At 36.2% G+C, this 20347-nt stretch overlaps 1 protein-coding gene across 6 annotated transcripts in view; it reads right to left on the bottom strand.

Moving 5' to 3' along the window:
• Positions 1-2123: 2123 nt before the first annotated feature.
• LOC117406464 (dehydrogenase/reductase SDR family member on chromosome X) overlaps positions 2124-20347 on the bottom strand; it is a 67333-nt gene continuing 49109 nt past the window's right edge. For 5 of the 6 annotated variants that reach the window (XM_034010518.3, XM_034010513.2, XM_034010515.2 and 2 more), the window contains 4 exons: positions 18492-18593; positions 15097-15304; positions 7201-7408; positions 2124-2498 (listed from right to left, as the gene is read on the bottom strand). In XM_034010518.3, the coding sequence (XP_033866409.2) occupies positions 2301-2498; positions 7201-7408; positions 15097-15304; positions 18492-18593 (716 nt within the window). In that variant the 3' untranslated portion in view covers positions 2124-2300. The remainder of the gene's footprint in view (positions 2499-7200; positions 7409-15096; positions 15305-18491; positions 18594-20347) is intronic. The other variant, XM_034010514.2, reaches the window with a different exon arrangement.

Raw genomic sequence — 20347 nt, 5'->3', positions numbered from 1 at the left:
AACCTTGTGCTTACTATTTCCTTCGTATTTATATAAACATATGTACTTTTAGTACACGTGGTTTGTTCACAGTTTATCATGGAACAGGCAGAATAAATATGTATATTGTTTGGGTTAAAAGGAAATAAAACTGAGTGTTGTATAGACTTCTGTGGGTCAGAGCTGTGTAGAGCAACTGGCTATGAATGTTTTTACAGGCATTTACTGGCAGATGGGGAGACATATTTTAAAACAAGCCCCTCAGTATTGTCTCTCTGGTTATGACTTTTAACACTCGTGTGCATGTTCACAATATGTTATTGTTCATACACTCAAACTGTACGTGGCTGCAGCACACATTTTGACAGCAGTTCCCATGTGCTACATCAACATAACGACTTCATGATGGACAGTGTTTAAAAAAAAAAAAAATACTACCAAGCCTACATATTGCTTTTCACAGCAGATATGTTTTCATAGGTGACATGTTTCACATTGGTATTATAATGAAAACGGACAAAGAGATTCTCTCCGTCTGTCTACAAAGCAGTATATTTTACACTTTTGAATTGTAAGTCGTAATGTCCTAACTTTACCTTTTACAGAAAAAAAAAACAGTACAGAGAAAATATTATTCTGGAAAAAAAGATTAAATAAATAATGTCACAAGTTAGCCAAGGTAACTTCTGCACCAATTTAAAGTTGAATGGTGCATCATTTGGTTGGAATGTATTTTTTTAAATTAATTTGATGAAAGCGGTCTGTTTTTGCCAGGGCTTTGAGCTAATGTTATGAATGCCAAGCCCCAGATGTGCATGCATTATTAATGAAGACTTACAGCAGTACATAGGAGAATATCACAGTGCTTGTCAAAATATTTAAAACACGTTGTCTGACATTTCACTTTTTACCACGTTAGTGGCTCCTTGCTTATAGCTCCCATAGCTATTGCCTTTCTTATTTTAACTGTTAGCAAATATCATTACAGTGCATTACATTAGAAAACAGTGGCATTTTGATACAGCTACTACCATTCGTAGACACTACCATTCTCAATATAAATGAACGCACCTGTTTAAAGGTATTAATACATGAAGCAGGTGCTAAAATAAAATGCCAATAGAACCACGATGCAGTTCTAGAGCATATTTAAAAGTTTCCTTGATTAGAAAAGTATACTCTTATTATAACCCTTCTACAAAATAATGTCATCTTTATCAAGCCCTGGATTTGCTGTCATGCTTGATTTTTACAATCTGAGGTGATCTAGAAAATGATATGCATGAATATTAAAATCATATACTGTACTGTATTCATGAAACTGCAGTATACAATGCATAGGTAACAACAGCGTGTGACCAGGTTCCCTTCATTTCATTATACATTTAAAAACAATGAATGAAAAACAGATGCTAGAAGTCTATGAGCATGCTAAAGAAACGGCTTGAAATCACAATATCACCTCTATAGAAACAGCATCTCGCTGAGTGAATCATTTCTAATATGGCTGGATATTAAGAAGAGAGTCTATTGTCTGCACTGTTAAGTGCCCTGCTAACCCTTCCCAGGCCACAGAACTGACAGGCACTTGCTGTGGAGAAGCTTGTAGGTCTGTCTGTTCACAGTGCAGCAGAGAGAAAGAATACCAGCTAGTAGCAGGCCTATGGCAACTTTCAATTAATTTACTTCCAAAAACAACCCTGATTGCCTCTGCAACCGCCTCTATCCGGTACGTTTCATACGGTTCCCCCAGCAACCGATAAGTACCATTAATCTATACAAAACTGTAGAAGATGGAGGATTATACATTGTATTGATGTTGTTTGAAACTCAGAAGTCAAACAGGAAGAATAACACTGAACCTATAGAGAGATTTACTTCATATGAAAATATTTTGTAAAATGCTACCATGATAGATGCAGCTATATATGAAATCCAGGAGCTCCTAGTTGTTTCTGAGGACCTTGCTATCACTTGTTAATTTATTCTATGTAAATCTGTGCTACAATAGAAGCAAGTTGTAGGCAGAATTCATATTCTAACATTGCACATGATGACAAGGTTCGATCGATGTTTATCCTAGCAGTGACTTTGGATGGATTAACATGTATTCCCCCCCCCCCCCCCCCCCCAACACCAGCCAGTATGTTCTGATATATTTTATTTTTGTTGATTGGCTCTGACAACAGTAATATAAGATTGTCTTGTCTATGCACAAAAGCAGAAAGGGCAGCCCCTCATGGACAATCAACAGCAGGAGGAACACCAAGTAAAAGCACTTTTAATGTCAACTTCCATTTGGAATGATTGAACTGGACTACTCAGTAAGCCTTGTGGTGCTGCTCCTGAATCCCAACAAGGCTGCAGCTCAGAGTCCAGAGTCGGCTTTGAAGTTCCTCATCGTAAGAGGCATCTGCAGACTTTGTCCTTTGACCATTGTAGAGATAACAGCCTCCGACTCCCTCCAGCTCTGGTGCAGCTGCTGCATATATTGAAGTTGAGGCTCCCTCCTCTGGGGTCTGTCAAGAAAAGGAGACCAAGGAAACAAACACAACAACAAAAAAAGAAGCAGAATATTAATAGCTATAGGCAATTTGATGAATACTTTACTTGCTTTCTGTGTTTTATTTATGGCAATGTAACGTTTGAGATGATAGCCATGAGCTTGAACCTGATCATTAGGAATCTGAAAAGAAACTGTCTACATAATTGGACATCCAGGACTACAATGAACATTCGTAGCTTAAATCAGTTGATGCAGTCCTTGATTTTAGCAATTGTAGTTTCTGGTGAAAAAACACAGCTTTACTTTCTGAATTTAAAGGTTGAAATGAAGATTAAAGCATCTTCATTTCCCTCTCACTAAAACTGCTAAATATTTATCTGACATGTAATGATGAATATAGATGCTGACACTAAGCCCAAAGCAGTTTATATGACGCAAACAGTATAATCAGCTGGGGACTGAAAACAAACGTAGGTTCTGCAACATGGATGAACATTAAAGAATAAATAGCAAAAAATTATTGTAGCTATGAGCTTCTTAGAATGTTGTTCCTCTTGTATTTCATTATAACTGTTTCTAAACAGCTTTCAGCTAAATTCAATGCAGATGTTAACTGGAAACCTTTAAGTTTCACTGGTTCCACCTGTTCTGAAGTATTAAAATGACATTTTAACTGGTAAAATAAATGGATTGATTGAAATTCAAACCATATTACTCAGAAATAAAATATCTATACAAGAATTAGAATTATAATTATAGAGTGAGCTCACACTGCTTACAAAGAGAAATCATTAACCATAACCTCAGGCCTAAGAAAATAAAAATCTGAAAAATATTAGTACTGCCACAATTGCACACTGGAGTTTAATGACCTGAGGGATATGAATCATAAAAATAATCTATACTGATTAATTCAATTTCCCATGCCTGTCCTCATAGGCAATTCTGATTTACTTCTTAAATTGGTGCATCACTAATTTCTATACCCCCCCCCCCCCCAAATCCTGAATATGTAAGCAATAAGACCTGACACAGAGGGCATTACCAGGCATTATATAACGTTTGGGTGATGTGGCTCGAGACGAAGTCGAGGACGCTACTACAACCAAACGTTCGTATAAAGCCTGGTAATGCCAGATGTGGAGGGTCTTATTGCTTATATACTTCAATGTTACTGCACAATTCTCTATAAAATGTGTAGAAAACAGCGTTTTTAAAACGGTATACTTTTATTTGAAAACAGAGAACAAAAGATTGTGAAAAATTGTATTATTATTATTATTATTATTATTATTATTATTATTATTATTATTATTATTGTTATTGTGGTTATTAAAAATGCTTCCATGAAAATAAACTGAGGACAAAGATTGGGGAAAAAATTGTGCAATTGTGCAATTGTAATAATAATAATAATAATAATAATAATAATAAAGCATTTTCTTTGGTAATTGATTTGAATATTTCCAGATATCGAGCAGTTATTAAAAATGCTTCTGGGAAAGTTGCCTAGTACTTGGACAGCAGAAGCAGCGTGACCTTCAGAAAAGCTTGATGAAGAAACTGGTTCAGTTTGTCAGACAGTACTTCTCTCTGTACTACTTACAGTGACTGTAGACATCTCAGAGGTGCTCGTATTTTCCGTAATGTTTTGATTTAGCCATTCTTCAATTGACATCTTATTAAAAGGTTGAAATTTACTTTAAAACAACATGTTGTTAATAGCTGATGGCGTTATCTTGTTTGATTTGTTTTTGTGATGCGGTTACAAAGACTCTAAGGACATATATAGGGGATTATGTCCCTCTAGCTCAACCATATTTAGAATGTGTGGAATCTTTCCATTGAAGTATATACAGTAAATAAACTACAGTTTTTTGAGCAGACAGTTAGCTTGACGTCATACAAGCTGAATGATGGCTTCATGTCCTAAATATGAGCTCAATACCAGGCCTAAGGTTTTCATCCCCAGTTTGCCTCCAGATTATTCTGTTGCCAGAATGATAAAATAAGACTTGACTGAAAAAATGACAGACAAGCTTTGAATATCACAGTCTGTGGACATAAGCAGAACTTGGGAAAACAAAAAGCGTCACCACTGAAAAAAAGTAGTGCTGTTAACTTTATGGATATCAAAAAGCTAATTTAAGGCTTCATTTGGGTGGGGAAAGGCATTTATATAGTTATAGGCACATATATATTACTAAGTAGGTTAACAATCAAATATAATGGAATTTTAGATAACTCACAGCAGATACTGACTGCACTAATCCTCAGTGATTATTGAAGCTAGAAAATAAAGGTTATTCTTATTTAGTTAATAGCCATGTCATTGCTGCTTTAATATAAAAAGAGGGTTACAGGTGTCCATGGAAAGGGTTGCATCAGAAGGACTGCAGACGATGCCATCGCTGAGATGTTATTACGGAGAGGTTCCCTCAAGGACATTTCTCACTTGGACTGGAGAATGTAAGCTGATTACCTGTCAGTCACTTCACTATCAGAGCTGTTCCTACTGATTCGCAAGTGTATTAATGGAAAGATAATTGCAGAGGTTCACATTTGTAATTCATCTTGACAATGACGAATTGCAGACAGATGTCAGAACTGAATGTAGAAATGGATTTATTTCTCAACAGTAAAAACTAAATTGTATTAATCTCTAACGTAACACGCACTTAAAATGTACCATGAACCGTACGAAGACAAACACATACATTGAAGACTGATTAAATGTTAAAAATAAAATTTATGAATTTTAGTTTTATTAATATTTTATATTAATATTCAGAATTCTTTGACTTTTAATATTCCTTCTAGTTATGGAAGCATTACACCATAAAACTGATAATTTTGATAAACAGCCTTTTTCACAATTTAAAACATATTTTCTAATACGGTTTGTCTTACTTCTCTTAACTTGATTAAAAGATAAGTGCATTTGCCAGGGAACATTTTTAGACCATGTGTGTATGTTACTATACACTGGACAGATTATTTTGTACCTGTACTGCAGAGAATGACCAATACAGTATATACAGTATATACAGGGGCTAGATGATGGACAGGAAAAATAGGTACCTTAGATGTTCACCAAGCTGCCCCTTGTAAACAACCCTCTTAAATATAACCACAGTAGTAAATCCCTGAAGACAGCACAATATCAGGAGGCTGCAATTCAAGAAGGAATCTCCCTTTCCTAGCAGCTGCTGTCTGAGTGATGCTATCAGATGGAACGATCCATCCAAAACAACGAATTGGGATGTATTCTACTATCATCAACCGCTATTAAAAAAGGCAAAGTAATTAATAGTATAAAACAATGAAGTAACGTATATCTGCCACTACTGATGTCAACACAGAATTAAAGCCATTAGTATTGTGATAAAGAAGATCACCATGACTTGCATCTGCGATATCTACAGTACAAGTGTGTACCTGCCTATACATGCAGTTGCATGTATAGGCAGGCACCAAAAAGAATGCTATCCCCAGAGCTATCATTTCAAAAGGTAATTGGTGTTAACAGAAGGGAACACAGCTAATCAAATGACATAGTAAATGTGATTCACCAGGTCATTCTTCCATTGGATTTGAATGAATGCAAGATAGATTAAACCCAAATCAAACAGACGTAACGCAGCAGCATTTGGAACAGTGCAAATGTGGCCGGTAATTATTTTGTTGGGTTTGAATGAATGCTAGATAAATAAATATTCATTCAACAAAAAAAAAAACAAAAAAAGAGATTATTGACTCATTACAGGTGTCAATACCAATACAAAAATAGATCACCTTGCAGCCACATTCACAACATGTGTAGCCTCTCATAAGAAATGCCCAGAAATAGTGTCATCAAAACCAGATCAGTGCTTCCCAATATATATGGCTTTCAATAGCTTTCAAGAATAAAAAGTCTAAAATGCAGTGGGACATAACTTTACTCTTCACGAATGTGATCAAAGCTGGCTCACTGTTTGAAGTGTTTATCGTTTGAAGTTGCTTCCCAACTAAATGCAAACTAAAATGTAAAAACTAAAATGCAGAAGTGCTCAAACACCACTTTTGAAAACTGATATCTTTAATTGTGGAAAGTAATTTATTTGATATGCTAATAGAGCCGTTGCAATGCTTGCCTCTGCTAGTGCTTGTTTCTTTGATCTTTTAGCCAACTAAAATTGTGTGATGTCATTCAAAGAGGTCACTTCATTTTCCCAAAGTAGTTTTACTATTTATTATGTTTAGTGTATCAAAACTTAGTTTTACACACCTAATAGTCAGGCTTAGTAGTTACTGTGGCAATAAACTATTGTTTTTCTACAAAATTACAGACACCTGTTACATTACATGATTTAAAAATAATACGCTACACAGACGCTGGTCATGACAGCATGAATGCATGGGTGTTCTTTTGCTTGCATACTGAAAAAGGCTTAATTCAATGGCTTAAATTAGGGAAATCAGCCAACATTGGATAAAGTATAAGCTAGGATTGATAGGACTGATGCGAACGTGTAGAACATCTGCTCTGCTTATTATTCTGGTGCTTAAAAAACTAAGTTATTCTTGACATGTATATGTACAGCCATACACCAAAAATTAAATACCTGAATTGACTCATGTTTTTCCTTCTCATTGCAGAGCACGCTAATTCCAAAAGTGTTTCTTAATTTTAAATAAGGCTTCCGCATGTCAAGTAATGAATCCAACAGTACCCGGAAGAACAGCCCAGCCACCAGCCCCTTGAGGAGTTGAGCCGGCCAGCAGATATTCTGGTAGAGGTCTGTGTTCACCACTCCTGGGTCCACTGCATTGGTCATTACATGGCTCCCCTCTGCTGTCAGGCGCTGCTGCAGGTAGTAGGTAAACAGCACAAGGGCAAGCTTGCTTTGGGCATATGCACGGTGTGATGAGTAACAGCTACTGTAAGTGAGAAGAAAAATCGATAATAAGGCAAGGTTAGTAATACAGTATATAAAGCCACATTTATATGTGTGTGTGTGAGGGGATAGAGTATATTGCTTACAGGGTAAAAAAAAATCCCCACAAAGTAAAAAAAAAAACCTCCTTGTGCTCTGTCTTCGGGTGAGACGTAGTTGTAAGTGACTCTGCAGCTGATGCATAGTTCACACACCCTAGTCTCTGTAAGTCGCTTTGGTTAAAGGTGCCTGCTAAATAAACTAACTAACTACTACAAACAGAACCTCATTTGGGAGGCGGTAAAGACAGAACTCACTGTCTAATCACTGAAATAAGGTTACTGCTTACCGCATAGCCAGTGCTGATAAACGCCATTTGTTCTAATCATTGTCTTATTATAGGGTAACACAATCTAAATTTTCTTCATGGTTAAGCACACCAAGGAGCTTTGAAAACTCAGAGAATGCTGATTTATGTTGCTGGGTCCCTATGCAGCCTCCTTGCAGTATTAATTTCCTCTGCTTCAGGTGCAATTTACCATCAAATAACAAAGATCATTAACAATATAATACTACTGCATGTAATTAAAGCTAATTACCACAAAAATGAATCAGAGAGCGGAGAGGCCTAATTTAACTCAGTGTATCTAGATAAATCACCATGTTAAACAATTCAAAAGACTGATGCTTATATAAACTATAATCTACTATAATCTATTGAACACAGGCAGTACACATTACAAAATCAAAATGTAGAATTTGAAATTTGAAAGCATGTTACTTTGTGAAATTGGGTTTCCCTTCTCCGCATCTACAGCCCTTCACACAAAAGAAACATGACACTCATTCTCTCTGTTTAATCCAGTAGTTTAATTTCCTTTTATACCATAGACTGAGAGATAACTACTTACGCTGCTACTAACAACCAAATGAGCAAGATGGGCTGAATGGCCTCCTCTCGTTTGTAAACTTTCTTATGTTCTTATGCTCTTATAACTACAACAAGAATTACATTTTTGTCAGGCTGACTTCCAAGACAATTGACGTTGTAAATTAAAAGAACTGATAAAAAAAAAGATGAGGAAGAAATCTTTATAATCTGGTTTCAAATCTTCTGTGTCTATCTCGCCATTCTGAGCACAGGCAGCAGCATACAGAGTGGTGCTCAAATTGCATTTCACAGAATAATCTTAAAGAAACTTGATGTTAGAGATAAGGAAAATAGATGGCTCTATATGCAACAGTAAAGGCAGGGCACCACACAACACTCTTCCACCTTAGCCAGCTGCAGCCAATGAGAGCCGGGTCACGGCACCAATGTAACAAAGGAGGTGAAGCACAAACCGGCAACCCTGCACACTGCAAGCAAGCACCAGGCTCAGCAGCATTAATGGGTATAGAGCTTTTAAATGAATCTCTCTGACAGGTGACAGAATCTAAAACGGCAACACAAAATAGAATGCAAAATCCATCTTAAGAATTATTGGTGTTGGCCACTGGATGAAAATGGAACTACAGCAGAGATTGGTTTAGTTCAGTGACCAGACAACACGAATAGCTGCAACCATTTTTCAGAAATGAATTGCAATTGAAGTCTGTGTAATAAGTATATGAATTAAAATTCAGCATCCAGAATGATGTGCTAATAGCGTTACCTAGTTCTGGGAGCTGTTTACATCCCAATAATTGTCCACAAGCACTGTGAAACCACAGTTCGTGGAGGCCCTGGCTGTCTGGCCTTAAAATCACAGTGACATCACCCTAGCTAACTTCAATCTCTGCCTTGCCCTTCACAACAGCACAGTCAAGATTGGAATTGGCTCAGTACTCCTAAATCTTCTCTGCATAGGTATTACCTCAAATCTGCATCCAGTTATCACAAGTGAGAAAGTAAATATTAATTTGGTAGTTCTAATTAGAATGTCAACATTTGAAATTTGGGGAAAAATCCTTCTGGTGTTGCCTCGTGCTGCTGTAACTGAAAATGACAGCTGTTTGACAAAACTGACAATACTAATCTCGTCAACCGTGAACCATCCAGTTTTACAATATCACTGTCACTGCTTCTGGTGCTGTGACCTTTGACTTCCATTTTTCTGGTGTCTGAACTTTCATTCACTTGTAAACCACATTTTTTATTTATTTTATTTCTAAATTATAAAAAAAACAGCTGATCCACATGCTTGCCAAATGAACTAAATGCTTAAATTGATTGGATTTAATAATATGCCTGATAAACCTTTGGTACCCGGCACTGAGGGACCTCAACATCTGTATTCTAGAACATTTAGCAATTTTATTCATACTATTTCTTACACCCATTTTAGAAATTAGTTTGGCTTCAAATAATAAGAATGTCAAAACTCCATACAGTATGTATATCTCAACTGTATGTGTAAAGCACCAGACTGACCAGGGCTCTGACAACAGGCTTATGGAGTGCCTTTAATGAACCCATTGAACAATCCAGTCTCATCAAACACTAGCTGAATCAATTGTCATTTATATTTATTAAGGTGGACCTAAACACTGCCACTTTAAAACAGGGCTGGAACAGGCATTTTACCTACTCTCAGTGATAAAAATACACCAGAGAGAGATGTTGGTTTTCAACCTTGTTTTTTTGTGATTTTAACAATGGCCATATTGAGATCTCTTGGATCAGTTGAATAGACTCAGAGTGTCCTGCATAAATTGAGTGGCAAATTCTTCAAAATGTTACCACTGGATTCTTAAACCCTGGCATATGGACAGGCATGTATCCACACTGATAGCAATGGGTCCAAACACTCAATTATCCAAATACGTATATACAGCACATACTTGCCCAGCTGGCTATAATTGTTCTTTATGCTTCAGTTATGGTGTTTCAATGGATTTTTAATGAAGCAATGTAAATTGCAGCTGCCACAAACAGGCCAATGCTAAAATATTGTCATTTTACCAACCCAGTTGGACAGTTTTCAGTGTGAGGCTTTAAAATCTAAACAGTTATCACCCTGTCATAAACTTTTTTTTGATGTGCATAAGAGGACCCATTAAAGCTCAAAATTAAAAAAATAAAAGCACCCTCGCAAACTTTTTATAGACTCATTAATATCCATTAAGCTCTTAATTCAATAAGGTTTACCAGCTGAATACAACTTAGTTAATTATCCATTGTTCAAATGTAAAAAAATCAGCTGATAAGAATTCATATATAAATAATGACTTACATGAAAAGCTCAATATCATAAAAATCTATTATGTACATTAAATAATTCATTAAATAACTACAACAAAAATACATCAATCTATGGAATCACTGAAAACAGACCCATTTTTAACATTTAGCTTAAATAAACTTGAAGACACATAGCATAAGCTTATAAACAGAATGCTGAGGATGAATTGCTCTAATCTCCAGGGTAGAGAAAAGGAAGCTGTCTTTCTGTTAATGTAAATACCATCTGCCAACAGTGCAAAATAGTCAAATATGAAAATGGAAACCTTATTGTGAATAAATCAAATTAAAAGTGCAGTGTTGTCACAGCTAATTGCAATACAAAAAAATACACATATACAAATAACATATCCCCAAGATATATGATAATACAATATAATGATAATGTAGGAAGAAGTGGAGTTAAAACTGCCAACATCAATAAACTTGACAGCAATTCAACTTTACTGTTTGGTTTAAACCCATAAACCATCTGTCACTGTTCTGTGAAATGTTTTCATCTGAAACTGGCCAGCTCACTGTCTTAAAGGAATGGTTTACACTCTCTGGATTTACATGCTATTTTATCTGCTTATTATCTACTATTTATTAAGTGTGTCATTATTGTTTCTTCACACATCCATGTTTAATAAAATCATTAGCATGGCTTACCTTTGGGCAAGCCTGACCAAGGTGGAATTTGTGAAAAGAGGGGTGCCCAGAAATGTCTTCACCCCTAAGACTGACAAGGTGGGATGAAATTACTGGTAAACACTTACTAGTGGGCATTTTATACTGGCCTCATTACACCTTGCCTCAAAAGGTAACATATGATTATGACTTTATTAATCATGCCAAGTATTCAGGAGTGCAAAAATGATTAAAACACATATAATGGGATAATACTCTGGCACAACTGAGAGCCAGCACTTATACATATTGTGTGTGTAATTTGTGTAAATGAAGTTTGGTTTATTTTGAAGTTAAATGTTTATTAAAATCCCATTCCTGCAAAAAATAATGTGGAATATGGTCATTCCTAAAGGGCTCCTTTAGTTTAGAGAGAGGACCGAGACAGCCTTAGCTTGTGTGCATCTTTATTGTTTTTAACTTTAATTTTTTTTCATATAACATAACTGCACAAGAAGCGTTGAACTGCAGTCTTCCGCCTCTGTTTCTGCTATTCCTGCTGCTGGCCTGAAACACTACCCCGCCACATAAACATACAGTATAAAAATGTTAACATTATGCAAATTCACTGGATATAAAGTATTCATTTAATTTCTGCTGTTACCATAAAAAGAAAACAGATATGTGCACTGGCTGGACATTGAATTAAATAGTTAAGATTACATTCATCATCTTAAACCAAATAATCTTGGAGGAGCATATTTCAATGAATGCAACAGTGATCATTAAATCACACAACACTGCAGTAGATTACAGATGCCAAGTAGGGGAATCCTGTCACTCATTTTAGCAGGTAATCTGAAGCACAACTCTTAATAAAAGGCTACTGGAATTAGCAAAAAGGCTCAAGTAATTGCATTATTTTGTAAAATCTGTTATCTTGCCTTAAAACTCATACCTCCCCACCTCTTACAAAACGCGACCCAGTTCTTTCCACTGAAACACAGACTTTTTATCTTATCAAACTTACGATTATGTTTAAAACATTACAGCATAAAAAAATGTAGAACCACTTAAAGCCATTTTGAATTTTTATTATTTGTCAGAATGTTTTGTCAAAGAAAAAGAAATTAAAACCATTATGTTATTCAGAGAGAACAGGCCTACATATGAATCTCACTGGGAAAGCAGACACTTTAACATTTACAAGCAAGGTGCTGGGGGAGATACTGTGAACAGTTTTGAATGAATAACAAGACTTCATTACAGTTTTCAAAGATATCATGAAATATAGTGTAGCGGTCCTGGGGGACTATGTGACTAAATTAAAGTGTTATTAGTCACCCAAGACGCCCTGTTTCCAGCACTAGTTTCTGGTCTGGTTTGAGGATGAATCCAATCCATAGCCAGTTTATTTATCCCCTTTTTTAAATTTCTGTGTTACCGGGGCAACATCTACCTCGGGTACAACAACAACTATCATAATGATGACTGTGATAATAATTTTTGTCTATACAGTGTGAGCAGAACACAGGTGCACACAGTTACTATAGTTTGTGTTAATTGGGCTCAATAAGGATAGCAGGCTGCACAATCACTTAATTGAATCTTAAAGTTATTATTATTATTATTATTATTATTTATTTCTTAGCAGACGCCCTTATCCAGGGCAACTTACAATTGCAAGCAAATACATTTCAAGTGTTACAATACAAGTAATACAATAAGAGCAAGAAATACAATAATTTTTGTTCAAGTGTGACAAACCACAATTCAATAATACAGCAGATAATAGTGATAGTTACATCAGGATATGATTAAATAGTGATAGTTACATCAGGATATGATTAAGTACAAAATACTACAGGTTAAACACTTGGCAGATTACAGTATTCTGAAGTACAGGGTTAAATGCAGTAAAATAGGGGGCAGATAAGAGCAAAATAAAGCACATTTAAATGAAGGGTGATAGTGTCCCAGGATACAAACAGAGGAGTTCTACAGGTGCTGTTTGATGAGGTGAGTCTTAAGGAGGCGCCGGAATGTGGTCAGGGACTGGGCAGTCCTGACATCTGTAGGAAGGTCATTCCACCACTGCGGAGCAAGGGTAGAGTAGGAGCAGGCTCTGGAGGCAGGGGAGCGTAGCGGAGGTAGAGCCAGTCTTCTAGTGCAGGCGGAGCAGAGTATCTATTACATTCATCAGCCATATAACTGATGTTCAAGAAAAGGCCAAGATACAAACGTTGTACCAAATGATGTTTCCTCATCACTTAGAATGCAGTGGTGTCTATTTTTTGTATACAGTACAGTATATGGTACTTATGAGCACAACCCAAAATAATGTTCAAGTCACTAATCATTTTGACCGGAAATCTGGCTGTTCCTTACATGGATAGTAAATTATATCTGCACGAGCAAAGGCACGTCCCCAGCACTGCGCACTGGAATATATCTCAATTCTCCTATTTTTGGTATTATAGAGCTGAGCCACTTAAGCTGCTCTGAGCTGCAGAAGCTTGCACTAAGAAGCATGGCTTAAACATCTCTTTACTGAGTACGCGTATGACAGATGGCATTAAAGCAGCAGGGCAGGGTGGTACCAAGCAGCTCTTGGATAGATATAGCTAAATAGAATTAGAGTCAAGACAACAGAACTGGGGGAAATATATAAAAACATAATAATAATACTAATACCCCAACGTACTACATATTATTATATAATAATATATAGTTCAATGGGCTCATCCAGTTGATATTTCCCATATTATTACACGGCCGTGTGATATGAGAAACATGCACTCATTAATACCAGCAACAGAGTGCTACCCCAGTGTGAGCTGTCAAACAGCAGCACATCCCCACAATTCTCTAGTGTGTACATGATAAAGAAAACCCTCCAGAGCCCTCCACGTCCAGTGAAAATCAGGTAAATCCAAGAGAAACCCGCGTTTCGAACATCGAAACTACCTTGGCAACAGGCTCTCTGCATTCAATCTTCGGCCCAACTGCATTTTCCCATGAGGGAGTCACCGTAAACATCTATAAATCGGCCACCCGAAAAATATTCCATCCACATACGGAGATGCTTTGTAATACACTCTGATTCTGACTGAAGGTAACCCACTTCTCACAAAAAGGTACACAGAAATGTTAGCAAACACAAACACCCTTGGAACAAACTAGTGAACATAAAAAAGGAAAAATAGTTTAAAAAGTTTTGCGTCATTTTAGAACGCTTCCTAAACTTTTTTTCAGCCTCCTCCTCCTCCGAAAAAAAAGTTCCTATGGAAACCAGAGGCAAAAAAACAATAGAACTGGCACTAAGCTCCACAACACCTGATTCCCTGAAAATCAACTTGCTGTTTTAGTTACAAGTTTAAACTGCTCACTTTGGTTACAGTCATGTTATAACTCCTAGTACAGATCATTGCAATTGCGGTCTGTACTGTCTCACATAATGCAAACCTTATTTTAAATGTTCCAGTTATCAAAGTTGTTATTATTTTAAATACAAGTCTGTATGCAGTTCACTCTCTGTCTAATAACTCACTGACATAAACTAAGTAGAGTAACCCCCCCCACAACAAGCAAAACAGAACATTAGAACTGTGGCAGGAAAAAAAAATCCTCACCTGAGATTAAAGAATACTGCATGAGGTAGTGTGTGATAAATTAGAATTTAATGCCCACCCTATGGGTTTATGTAGCATCCCACCCCCTCGGGTGTGCATTACATTCTCATAGAACACACTACCCCATGGATTATTCTTTATATAACACATTGCGTTCTAATATATTTCAAAATATATTTAATTTCCATAAGGGACAGACATTATTGGAGCAGTTCAGGATTTCCATACCAGCTCTGCAGGTCCTCTAGGTCCAGTTCTCCACAGTAATGAGTGGCTGAGGATACTGTGACGATGCGGGCGCAGGACTCCTGGCACCCAGACTGCTTTAGCTTGTCCAGGAGCAGCTTCGTGAGAAGGAAGTGCCCCAGGTAGTTCAAACCGATGTGCTCTTCAAAGCCATCCTGCGTTGTTCTCTCTGGAACCAACATGACCCCAGCTGGGAAAGAAAAAAAGGAATTCAAACACGTATTTTATCTGATATATCAGCTAAGTAGACTGTCTGTCATTTAGCTGTCTGAATGTACTGTTATTACATGTAACACATACCCTGAACTTGCTGAATACCTCGGGGTAGATATGACCTCAAATCAGAAGATTACATTTCTGTCTCAAAACACAAATACACACATACACACACACACACAGTACAGTACTAAACATACACAAAGTAGCAAAGGGTACTAAAAGGTAGGGGCATGGCCTAAAAAATGAATTAAATATTTTAATGCTGTGCTCTTCACTGTGCTCGTCTCGTTCTTGGTTTGTTCTTGAAGGTTGATTAATGAGTTGTAACACATCACTCCGCACTACAACTCTATGAACATAAAAAAAATAAAAATTATACCTGCTAAATTAGAGTTAGGTATGTCCTCACTTGAAGAAATTTTCCATATACATTTCTACTAACAAAATGTATCTAAATGCTTATTTTTTACCTGCTTAATAGGGCTATGCAGCTACTCAAATTTTCAGAGTGATATCCTTTAAGATGTTTTTTCATTGATAGGCATTAGGTCATTAAATGGACCTAACAAGCCCATTAAATAGTGTGTTCATTTCACAACAAGAAAAGCTGCCTTTCCTTCACCTTTACAACTGAGTAATTATCTTCTGAGGAATTATTTAAAAACCACTTGAAAGTGTTGACATGTTTACTGCTGGACTGCCATACCGGGGCCATAAACTGACAACAAAAATATGTCACAAAACTTGCAAATTCAACTGATTCATCACATACTCGTGACATCTCCTCAGCCCTAACTTAAGAGCTACTGCTGTGCTTAATGGGATATGAGTTTAATCAAGGATTCAATCTGGTTCAGGACTACAACCCCACAAGTCACTGCAGAGATGACTATTTCTAAGGAAACGAGCAGTGAAGTGTGGAAATGTGAAAATGTGATTGACTGAAATGTACTGGAGAGGTTTTGGTTACTGCGTGAGAAAAGTGATTACATGCAAATCTCCAGACTGTGTGATTTGCCAAAACTGTCTGGAATGGTGATGGTAACTGTTCAGCTATGGCCAAACGTTTTGCATCACCTAGAATTTTAGGATGGAGACCAAAAAAATAAAACTATATGAACATCATGTAATCAAATAAACTACAAAATGATATTGCAAAAGTCTAACAGAAGCCACAATAGTAGTACAGTATTTCATGTTAGATTTCAAAATGTCACATCTTTCATTTTTTTTCAGTTTTCCGTTAAGTATATGGGAAAACTACCAAATGGTTTGTAATTCAATATGTTAATGTAACATTATTCAGCAGGTTTCATTCAACTTTATGAAGCAAAATTAGTTAATGCTATAGGGTGATGCAAAGCTTTTGGAAAATGCTGTGTATTGTCTGGCTTCTAATTGTCAGACATTAAAATCAATTTGATTTTCTAAACACAAAGAACACAGCCAGAACATAACCAACAGTAAAATGTCTGTCCCTTGGGTGAAGAGCTATCACACAAGACAGTCAGCTAGGTTATGCTAAAGCCAGATTGTCCAAGATATTCTACTTACTGTACTTCAGGCAAGCTGTTAGAAGAATGCCTGTAGCTTGCCTAAAATGCAAATCACAGCTTTGAAAATCTGGAAGGTTGTTAACCTTTTGCACATACAGTTATTAGTTTTTTGTGATGTTGAATAAATAATCATCCCTTTCTTGCCTCCAACTGTGGTGTCTGATATTAGTTAAAATGGAATGGAAATAGAAATGTATCACTCTATCTGCAAATTATATGGGAGAGTCGTATAATACTTTACAGGCAAAGAAAAGCCTAAGGATGTTGTACTTAAATTTGCATAAATTTGACACTTCAAACAGATGGCTTTACCCTACAATGGCCTGCAAATGACTACAGTAGTGTCATTTGATTTCAGGAAGTTTCAAGAGAAACATCTTACCAGAGTACTAACATACATACATATATAAGCAATGCCACAATTCTAATGTAACCTGCTTAGTTTGTATTGAAAATGGATTGTTTAATAATACATTCCTCTCTGTTGCTATTTCACAGGTACCTATTATCCAAAGAGATTACTTTTGAAGTCTAAATTTACCATTTTAATTTAACAACATCCCTGTGGGCATAATGTAGGGGGGAGGGAATCTCAGAGATTTGTAAATATGGATAAAGTAAAGTAAAATGGATATGTGAAAAAAATAGTGAGGGTTTTAACGTAAAATATTTTGTCCCGTTTTCAATAACCAGCCGACACCGATGCTCAAACAACTTTTTTTCGTCAACAAGAAAATGCAAGCACGTCCAAGAAAAACAAATGTGACTGGGCTCTGGTAATATCTTAACTATATCTTACTGGTAACAAAAAAAGACAGCAGTGAGTACTGTATATGGGCTGCTCCCTAAAGCCCACTGCTGTGCATTATTGCTGTAGGTACGGGACCTTTCTACAGAGACTCTGATCAGACTGTGAAGCTCGGGAAGGGGATTGCTGCCTAATAAATAGCTACATTTCCTGGAGCAACGTGTCCGGTAGGTGGCGTTTTTAAGATGATAACAACACTATTCTGAATTCAACATTTGTTATTGTGTTTATGCATTACGAAAGGATGGCAGTGAGTAGCCTATTAACACGGAGAGGTATGGGCATTGATAGATATCTTGAACAACAACATATTTGTATCATATTTTTAAAATCCATGTAATATAAAAAATAATGCAATATTTGTATCATAGAAACCCTCAATGTAATATGTTTTCGTAATACATGGCAGCCCATTATATATATATATATATATATATATAACAGAGAGAGAGAGAGAGAGAGAGAGAGTGAGAGAGAGTGGATGGAGACAGAGAGTGGATGGAGGGATGCCATCTTGCTTGCAGGCCTGAGTGGTTTTTGTTTTTACTTACCAAAATCTCCACTTGCTCTGCACTACTTGTGTTGTGCTAAGCTCACTAACCCATGATTCAATAGTATGGGTTATTCTGGAGAACAGACCTTACGTCACATCTCCCTCCATAACAATTTAAACACATTGCAGACTCATCATGCTGAATCATGGTGGCCTTACTCCCAATTAACGGTGTTGCCTTCACACTGGTAAGATATTCTATATCTACTGTACAAAACACACACCATGCGGAGGTACTTACCATTATTGACTAGAATGTGAAGTGGAAGCCCTCTGTCGTTGAACGTCTTGACAAACCAATGAACAGACTTCAAGGAAGTCAGGTCAAGATGAATGAACTCCACTGAGAAAGCAATGGAATACTTCATTTTAGCTTTTAATCAACTATAGCATGAACATGAAAGATTGAAAGATGCAAGCAGAATCCATAAAAAAAAAACATATTAAAATGAGTAAACAGCAGGGTTCCGAAAAGTATAGCGTTACACGTCCCCACGTGTTGCTACAACTAACGTACCTGTAACTTTAAAGTCTGTTTCAAAGATCTTTTAAAAATGACCACTCTAGCGCACGGGTTTGAGATCTGTCCTCTAATCACTGCAGGAAGACCGATTAAAAAAAAACAAAAAACATAAATGCTCTGGCATTTGGATTGTTATTACTGCGTTACATGTTTGACAATGTGGGCAATAATCCTTACACTATCAGTGCACTAGAGCAGCCATTTTGAAAAAAGCTTTAAAACAGACTTTAAAGTAAGTGTAAAAAGTTGTAAGGATGTTAACAATGAAAATAAATATTACGGGTACATTATTTAAACAGTTGTAGCGACATGTAGGGACGTGTAACGTTATATATTTCAGAACCCCGCTACTTACTCTTTAATTTGGAAGTCATACGAATCAAATCAGCTGCTTTTAAAGAAGATCAAAGTTGTTTCTTACAAGTTGAGTAGCATTTACATTTCTCCTGGTAAAAATAGAACAAAAAATAAAACCATACTGTGCTATTATGAAAACAAAACAAAACTGACTTCATACCATTCATCTTTATGACTCATATATTGAATTCAATGAGCTAGAACATTAATTCAGGATTCAGGAAATCTGTATTTTTACAACAATGCATACTTTGTAAATAATACATTTCTTTAATCCACCATCATATAAATAGTACTTTGTATAAAGAAAAAAAAAAAAAAACCTTACTAAATTTCTGAACCACTTTATTTTTTTCAATAAGAAATAAAAACCAATACAATTCCAGAGAGAATTTTCTTTTGAATGGTAGCCCTCAAGCACGCTGCACAATCAACACCACATAAATCAACTGAGTGAAACTGAATGTTAGACTTCTCTACCTAGTACCAACAATACAAACACATAAGAGAAAATGTAAAAAATGATGTTTTGCAGCTAAATTCTATTTGACTAAATGACTGTATGCATTTTTCTTCCCATTTTTTTTTATCCAGCAGAAACTCTTATGTTCATAAACAAATAATGTACAATTCATCAAATTAATTTAAATCATGCAATGATTTGTTCCAGGAGACATACGTCATGGAGTATTTTAAATTGGCAATTTGTTTGCTCAGGATTTTCTGTTAAGAAGGTACAGTGCCTTATGGCAATGTTTAATATTTTGTAACCATATATTTTATAACCACTCAAAATGTAACATATTGAGGCTTCCTTGGGCTGCACAGGAACAGGGCAAACCCTAAAGTGTTTTCAATGGGGGTGAAGCTTGTCTCACCTAAGTTGAAACTGCCTTTTAAAATGTAAATAAAGTGGGCTGTCAACAAAGCGTCCTTTCTGATAAAGCGCAGCACACAGATGGCTAAACAAGAATACACTGTAGATATTAGACATCAATGAATTACACTTAGTTTACATTGAACTGGACTGTGTGACATTACATAGATTGTTAATAAATAATCTACATTTTCCTAATATTATGTATGATTTTCTTCTGTTGTTTCTCAATATTTACCATGCTTACTAAGTAATCCAGCACTAAATGGTTCTGAGAAGACTCAAGGCTTATTTGTGGGAAAGTGAGGTGGGGAAGCGTATCAGTGTTGCCCAGGCTTCA

The sequence above is a fragment of the Acipenser ruthenus genome, chromosome 8 (assembly GCF_902713425.1).
Source record: "Acipenser ruthenus chromosome 8, fAciRut3.2 maternal haplotype, whole genome shotgun sequence".
Classification (NCBI taxonomy): Eukaryota; Metazoa; Chordata; class Actinopteri; order Acipenseriformes; family Acipenseridae; genus Acipenser; species Acipenser ruthenus.
Note: the sequence above shows the minus strand (reverse complement) of the source record. Positions and strands in the feature narration are given on the sequence as shown.